This window comes from Dipodomys ordii, unplaced genomic scaffold, assembly GCF_000151885.1.
Source record: "Dipodomys ordii isolate 6190 unplaced genomic scaffold, Dord_2.0 Scaffold246, whole genome shotgun sequence".
Classification (NCBI taxonomy): domain Eukaryota; kingdom Metazoa; phylum Chordata; class Mammalia; order Rodentia; family Heteromyidae; genus Dipodomys; species Dipodomys ordii.
The window spans coordinates 75357-83822 of record NW_012267462.1 but is presented as its reverse complement, the minus strand read 5'-3'; the positions used below and the strand labels follow the sequence as shown (position 1 = coordinate 83822).

The following is an 8466-nucleotide window of genomic DNA, read 5'->3' as shown; positions in this document are numbered from 1 at the left end:
GTTTTCCACAAGGTATTTTTCCTTGCTTTTAAAAACCTGTTCTGACATATCTAGAATGGCTTCGTTATTGACTGACTGCAGAATTGTAGGACAGACTAGACCATACATGAGTACAGAGCAGTGTTCTTTGTAAGTCACAGAAGAGGCAGTGTCAGGTGTGTGCTGCTTGGGATGAGCAGGAGGACAGACAGTTAAGGTCTGCAATTGACTTCAGAACCTATCTCCCAATCCTTTCCAGTGACCTTAAAAATGGGGGCTGCATCTGAGATGTTCTGTCAGCAGTTCGAAGCACCAGGGTAAGCATCTGGGCAGCCCAGCCTCTCACTTCTGCTTTCCTGGGAGGTTTTGGTTATGACTGGTGTCACAGGGGTAGGTAAATAATTACCCTGCTGACAATAGTAAGTGGCAAAATCTTCAGGCTGCAGGCTGCTGATGCTGAGAGTGAACTCTGTGCCAGATCCACTTCCATTGAACCTCCATGGGACCCCAGATTGCCAAGTAGGTGCAAAATAGATCAGGAGCTTTGGAGCTTTCCCTGCTCTCTGCTGCTACTAATGTAAATAATTGCTAATGATCTGACTGGCTTTGCAAGTGATGGTGACTCTCTCTCCCAGAGATGCAGGCAGGGATGGTGACTGAGTCAACTGGACATCACAATGGGCACCTGACATTGGAAACATTAAAACAATTAGTCATTTAATTAATGATATTATCCCAGTACTTCCACGAAGCCTCAAGCTGCTCTGTTAATATGAGATGAGTATTCCCTGGCATTGTTCTTCCTTACCTGGGAGCCAGAGCAGCAGGAGCCCCAGCAGCTGAGCAGGGGCCTTCATGTGCAGGCTGTTTTTTGAGTGGAACCTTCTCCTGCATAGGGTGTGACCAGCCTCTGAAGAAGTTCTCAGTGCAGTGGGCTGTGCTCAGGGCACAGGAAAGTCAGCAGGGTTGGAAAGATTTAAAAGACATGGCTATATGTGTAGCTTTGTGATCTTCATGAATTTCTGAGTTAGCAGTCTCCAAATCTCTCAGGTAACATTCCTGTCTCCTATCAATAGCCGAAAAAGACTCCCCTTAAAGGTAAGATGTTCCCTAAACCAAGAACTCACATCTACTTCAGTCTCTTCTGCTTCATAAACCTTCATGTTCTTATGCTATCATGTCTTCCAGTTCAGAATAACATTTTTTAGTAACTGGGCTAGAACTTGTGGTCCCAGCAGATTCAGATTTGATGAAAGGAAACACAATAAAGAGTGAGCAAGGCAATGAATCCACAATGAATGGAGAAGATATCGTTAGCATGGGAAGTAAGGAAAAACTGCCACAGACAGTGAAGGCAGAGCGCAGTGAGGAAGGCTCCCACATCAGGACCAGCATGTGGGGACACTGTCCACCCTAGTGCAGGATGTCACATCTGGGGAGCCACTATCAAGGCATTGCCATGACAGTGAATCGACTTCTCATCATTGTGAGTCCTAGCTGCTGCAGGTACACAAAATAACACTGTTCTTCACAATCAGAAGCTCACACTCAGGGAAAGTCCCTGACAAAGTCAGAGTTCTCTTCATCATCCTTCACTAAATTAACTGCATGTGGATCTGGATTTGAGAGATTCACCAACTACGACCCTGGTTATGATGTATCTGCGACCTGAAATATTACACTTTTGAAGCCAAGGAAGCTATGATGAAACTGTAAAACTCATGCCTTTCTATTTCCCTGCATTTAATGAGAAGAACTTTGAAGGTGGACCTGTCTGTTGATACACATCCACTCCTGGTACATACAACGTCCCCCCACACCTGGGTTTGAGACCAAGACATTTTAGGAATGGCTATGATTCAGGAGGAATGAAGAGTGGATATGAGAGTGGAGATCAACCACTTCACAATTTGTGTAATAAGAATGTTATGCCCTGAGCCTCAGGTAGGAATCATGAACATAAAGATCTCTTGTGTAGAAGATACTAAAGCTACCAGCACATGTGTTTAATACAACATTATTTACCATACCTAAGATACAGAACCAAACCAGATGCCCCTCAGTAGATGAATGGATCAAGAAAATGTGATATATATACACAATGGAATTCTATGCCTCCATCAGAAAGAATGACATTGCCCCATTTGTTAGGAAATGTTAAGACTTGGAAAAAATTATATTACGTGAAGTAAGCCAAGCCCAAAGAAACATAGGTCCCATGGTTTCCCTTATTTGCAATATCTAGTATATGTATTAGTCAAGCAGAAAAGTTCAGATAAGTTGATGTTAGGGAAATGAACCATAAGGTATATATTCAAATGTTTTTTTTCTTTCATGCGATTGTTTCTAACACATTTATAAGATTATTTCTTTGTTGCTTTGTATGTCCCTCCCCCTCAGTTTAACCACTGTTTTCACTGTATTTGATGTCGGTATAATTTGTGGAGGGGAAGGGGAAAAACAAGTCGTTTAAATAAGGATACAGGTAGAACCGATGCAGCAATGAGAAGTACAAATTGTCATGTCGAAAACGAACTTTACAACTTTGGTGGGGGAGGGGGAGGCTGGGAAAGGGATGGGAAGGGTAAACAAAGGAGGAGGCTACAATGGTTGATAAGAAATATACTCATTATCTTGCCTATGTAATTGTAACCCCTCTGTACAGTATGTTCACAATTAAAAAATAAAGATTGTGGAATACTAAAGAAAAAGAAAAAGAAAATCAGGTCTACCTAGAACCCACCTTGGGTTTTTCCTGTTCCTTCAAGTTGTGTTCATTGGATGGCTGGTCGTCAACCATGCATGTCTTGAAGGACAGTGTGATCTGCTCTTTACTGTGGCTTAAGTTCTCTGGCTCTGAATGTCCTCCCTGTCTGTCTTCTAGTTCCCCAATAAAAATTAAACTGTCTTTTTTCATCTGCAACATGTGTATCAAGCAAGCATTTTCATCTGTTCCACTCTATTCCATGTATGTCTCTGTAGACTCAGGGTAAAATGCACATCCATAGACACAATCCAACTGCTATCCTGTGAGCCTGAGGTCAAACAATGTGCCCTGGTGGCCCCGCCCTTCCATGCTTTATGGAGTGTGGCAGCTGTTAAGTTCCTTAATTCTCTGCTTCAGCATCCTCATTTGTGTAACTGTTACAGTAGTGTTGAACACTTTTCTGTATCTTTCTCTGGGATTTTACTTTCTTCCACCCATGGACCAATTTTTCCCTTGGCTATTTTCACTCATAGGATCAGTTATCTCATAATCCTAAGTATTTTCTTCAATGGCAACAAACCCCTGAAGTTCATCTCCAACTCCTCAACACATTTCCTCCTACATCCACTGTTAAAACATTGCCTATAAAAGAGAGATGCCCTACGTTTGTCATTTTAACTTGCTCTTAATTCACCTTTTTGTATACCTTTTCCCTAATACTTAACTCCTGATATTTAGTAGTGAAAACTTCAATACCCACCATAGAAACTCTTTCAGAGTGAGTTTTTTCCTCAAGTTATTCCTTATGATTAGTTGGATATATTTCCAGGTAAAGTTATAATCAGTAGGACAATATTTTGTAAAATAGAAGAGTTCACCTATACATTGTTTAAAAAATTTGTTAAATCTTAAGAAGATACATAAATGACATAACATATAATAACAAAACAATGTGACAATAATACTTATTAGACAATATATTGGAAATGAATGTTACAACTTGGGCTGGGGGAATAGTTGGCAAGGTAGACATTGGAGATAGTGAGGGAGAGGGGGAAACTATTCAAAAAGAAATCTATTCATTACCTTACATTTTTAATTGTAACCCCTCTACATATCAACTTTACAAAAAATGTGAAAACAATAAAATAGGGAAAATCAGAAAAATCATAGACTAATATCTAATAATACATCATATATACAAAATAATATATAATATATTTTATATAATTTATATTTAATTATTACGTACTGTATCTCATATATTAGGTATGTATACATAAATATGATACATAAATTGCATGCATATGTTCACTTGTCACTCTGAGAATCAGAGGGCTTCTGACTTAAGGAAGATCTGCTTTATCTTGAGGTTTCTCCATTTTTATTTTTATAAATAAAAGATGTCAGTGTTGTTCCTCTGACTGTCAAAGATTCCTTGATTCTTGAGATTAAAACAGAGAAGATTCAGTGAGCTAGGAACACTGCTGTGATTCTTGGTGGGAACTGGTCTGGAGGACAGAGGGACTAAGCTCAAGAAATATCTCACCTTCAGTGTACCTTGCAGGGGAGAGCACAGAATGGCTGGATACCCAGTGCCAACAGTGTTGTTTGTATTCAGTGTTTCTCTTGATAATTTCAGCTTGATTGCTAAGTGGAACTAGGATTTAGAAAATAGAAATAAACTAAATTTATCCTCCTTTCACCTCCCCTTTCTCTCCTTCCATTCATCTCCATCTCCTACTTTGCTTCTCTCTCTCTCTCTCTCTCTCTCATTCCTTATTTTTCTCAGGCAATGTATGTTGATCAAGTTGAATATGTTCCACAAGTAGAAATCGCTTTTAAAATTAGATAACTGATCTCTGCAGTTCATCATTCTGATTGAGTTAAAGAGAAAAACTGTATCTGTCTACATATATGTGAAACAATATTTCTAATAGCATCAACAGCTATCCATTACAGATCAGCAGGTCAGGAATAATGGAAAATACCTGTTTTAATAAATAGGCAAACTCTGAAACAAACTTTGTACTCATTGATATAGTTATTTAGCATTTTACCACTCAAGCTGCATTAAACTATGAAATGTTCACTATTACCTTCTGTACCTAAAATTGTACTGAGGTTCTCCAAATGCAATAAGAAAAGCTAAAACTGATTGGATAAAAAGACCTGAAGCAGAAAAATGAAGTGGCAAACTGTCTTTACTTGCTAATGAAATTCATGCATGAAATATTGAAAAATCTCAAAATAAAAGTTTTGAAATAACTTCGAAGTGTCTTTGTGCACATTGTGAATATCTATTCAAGAATAAAATAACCTGGATAAAGTCAGAGTATTTCCATATTTATAGTCTGGAATGTAATATTAATATTTCAACATTTAGCACAGTGCCAGTATCGTACATCTATAATTACACTTACTCCAAAGATTGAGATATAGAAGCTCGCTGGTCCAGGTTAGCCTGGGCAGGATTCCTGTCCTATGATTCTAGGACAGCTCTGGCAAGAGGAAGCATGACAAAAGCAGCTGGGACAGCCCAGGCTCACACTTCTGCTTCCTGGAGGTTTATGTTATGGCTTGTATCACTGTGGGTGGGTTATTATAATTCTGTTGACAGTAATAAGTGGCAATGTCTTCAGGCTGCAGGCTACTGATGGTGAGAGTGTACTCTGTCCCAGATCCACTGCCACTAAATCTGGAGGGGATGCCGGATTGTAAATACTTTGCATCATAGATCAGGAGCTTTGGAGCTCCCCCTGGTTTCTGCTGGTACCAGTTTAAGGCATTGCTAATGCCCTGACTGGCCCGTCAAGTGATGGAAACTCTGTCTCCAGGAGATGCAGACAAAGTGGATGGAGACTGGGACAACTGGATGTCACATCTGGTACCTGCCATTGCAAAAGTAATAAGTATACATAGAATCAAGCATGTTAAAAGAAAGCTTCATAAACAGCCAAGCATCACTGACTACAGAAGACTGAGGAGATCCTCAGCGTAGTCTTTCCTTACCTGTAATCCAGAGCAGCAGGAGCCCCAGGAACTGAGCAGGGGCCTTCATGTCCATGCTGTGTGCTGACTAGGACTGACTCCTGCACAGGATGTGAGCAGCTTTCAAGAACTGCTCAGGGTAGTGGATGTGTTCTGGGCACATGCAAATCAGTAGGGGTTGGAAGGGGCCAGCTCAGCTGCACCAACATGCCAGATTTCAGTATCTCAGCCCAGACATGATGCCTCAGATACAAAAAACCATACCAGGGCATTGTAATTAATGAAGTTTTCAGTGATTGAATTTAGAGTTTATAATATAAACAAGCTCTGAAAGGATGACATATAGCATAGTGAAGTGTGAAGTGGGACACCAGAGCTGCAAAGCCCAGAGAAGACAAGGGAAAATGCCACAGGTGATAAATCCAGAGTACGATGAGGAAGGCTCCCACCTGGAATCCAGCATGTGAGGAAGCTGTTCACCCTAGTGCTGGATATCACAACTGAAAAGACACGGACAACATTTGCTCGACAATGAATCCACCATCTTATTGTGAGTCCAAGCAGTTGCTGCAGGTGGACAAAGATAGCAATGCTCCCCCAAAGGCCAGTAGCTCACAGACCAGGCATTGCCAAAGTCAGAGTCCATCTGTACCAGGCCCTAAATGACAGGTTCCTATAGCAACCCTGTTAACTGAAGTATTTCACACACTATTGGAGCAAAGCAGAGTATAGAAATAAATTCTTGTTTTCCTCTTCCTCCTCCACATAATGAATAGAGCTTTGATGCTGGATCTGCATTATGGTAAACATGCAGTCCTTGTGCAGACAAGGTCTCTAGATTATCATTCTCTGACATGGGGTTGAGAGAAGAACAATTAGAGGAATAGCTCTCAGTTTCAGGTGGAAGAAGAGTAGATATGAGGATGGAGAAAGAATCACCCGACTAATTGTGAAATAAGACAGTCAGTCCTGGGCTGGGAATGTGGCTTAGTGGTAGAGTGCTTGCCTAGTATGCATGAAGCCCTCGGTTCAATTCCTCAGTACCACATACACAGAAAAAGACAGAAGTGGTGCTGTGACTCAAGTGGTAGAGCACTAAGCTTGAGCGCAAAGAGGCTCAGGGATAGCATCCAGGCCCTGAGTTCAAGTACAGGACTGGCAAAAAAAGACAGTCAGTCTCAGAGTCCTAAGCTGGAGTAAGCCAGACCCAAGGAAATATAGTTCCCATGGTTTCCCTCATTTACAATAATTAGTGTATGTATACAACAATTTTATCAGATGAGCAGAAAAAGCTCAAAAGCTATGTACATATGACCATATAACATGATGCAAAGTGAAATGAACCCCAAGATATGGGCACAAGAGGTCTTACTTTATTGTTGTTATTTTTAATGTACTATGTGATTATTTTGTTTCCTTTGTATATTTTCCCCCTATGGTATAACCCCTGTTGTTACTGTACTTGATTTTGATACCCTGAATCTTGTATATACATTTGTCTAATTTGGAGAGGGGAAGAGGAATAACAAAATTGTGCAACAAAGATATAGGATGACACATTGCAACATATCCACAAGAGAGTATATTGGAAATGAACTTTATAACTTCAGGGAAGGAGGAGAGAAAGGGAGGGTGAAGGGGTGAGGGTGGTGGGGGAGGAAAGGGATAGAGGGAGAACAACTAGGGAAAGAGTAACAATGCTCGACAGGAAATGTACTCACTGCCTTCCTCATGTAAATGTAACCCCTCTGTACAGCATTTTTACAATAAAATAAAATTTACAAAAATAATAGAAATGTTGTTTTGGATTTAATAAACTAATCAGAGTGATCATGGTTAAAAAAATGACACAGAGAAAAAAACCCATTTCTTACAGTTAGTGAGCTCATAACATTTAAAAAAATAAATTGAATAACAGCAGAGATGTTTATACCTAAAAATGTGAATATAAAACTCCATGGAATTATTTTTACAATCTAAGTAGGAAACCTAAATTATTTCTTCATGATAATTAGGCACTTAATCACATATTTCTTTTTATTTCTCTGTGTACAATGGGACAGAATGACTAATTTTCTGATGAGCAAAATGTGATCCTGTCAAGGTTTATAGCTCTTAGTGAGAACCTTACTTCATCACATTCCAGGCTGTATACAGAGCACCCACAATAAGGAGTACATAGTTGAAATGTAGATTTCCCAGATTAACACAAGAGTAGATCCACTGTTCATTTGTCTCAATGCAATGGCTGAAATTTCAGTGGACCTCCATCAAAACCTGCTGAAGAACAGGATGCTTTGTCAGAGCCGCACAGATACCTTATTTCCCCTTCCAGTAATCAAATATATGACAAAACAATTCCTACTCTGAACACTACAATTGTGAAATTTTTATGGTTGCCCCAACTATTAATACTTTAATTATCCAATATGGAAACTTGGACTGAGGCAAAATGAAGAAGCAGTACAAATTCTGTCATGAGCTCATAGAATGAATATATAATCATGAAAACATTTGTCAGATATCAGTGTCTCCTGACTATATTCCTAGCCATACAGGAGTCTGAAGATGTCAAGGATCATGATCAAATCCCAACTAACATTCAAGAAGGTGGACTGGAGGTGTGGCTCATGTTATAGAGGACCAGACAAGCGAGGAAGCTGAACAAGCATGAGGATAAAAAATATAAATAATATAAAATAGGAAGGGACAGTGGGAGAACAATAAGAGAAAGGGTAACAACACTAGACAAAAAATGTACTTATTGATTTAATCATGTAACTAACGCC

At 39.6% G+C, this 8466-nt stretch overlaps 1 long non-coding RNA gene, 1 pseudogene and 1 gene segment (V, D, J or C); all 3 read right to left on the bottom strand.

Annotated features, from left to right (window-relative positions):
• Nucleotides 1–49: 49 nt before the first annotated feature.
• LOC106000834 lies at nt 50–3671 on the bottom strand. The segment is given in 3 exon segments: nt 50–664; nt 788–914; nt 3447–3671. Coding segments are annotated over 3 exon segments (519 nt in total).
• A 402-nt stretch (nt 3672–4073) lies between these two features.
• Nucleotides 4074–4849, bottom strand: LOC106000838. Of its 3 annotated transcripts, none has more exons than XR_001175814.1 (3): nt 4678–4849; nt 4236–4346; nt 4074–4130 (listed from the first exon to the last, which is right to left on the bottom strand). It is a non-coding gene; the product is annotated as an uncharacterized LOC106000838 (long non-coding RNA). The 3 variants fall into 3 exon arrangements; XR_001175815.1 differs by lacking the exon at nt 4678–4849 and adding an exon at nt 4431–4538; XR_001175813.1 differs by lacking the exon at nt 4678–4849 and having other exon boundaries at nt 4236–4417.
• A 351-nt stretch (nt 4850–5200) lies between these two features.
• On the bottom strand, nt 5201–5803 carry LOC106000836 (annotated as a pseudogene).
• Nucleotides 5804–8466: the final 2663 nt, after the last annotated feature.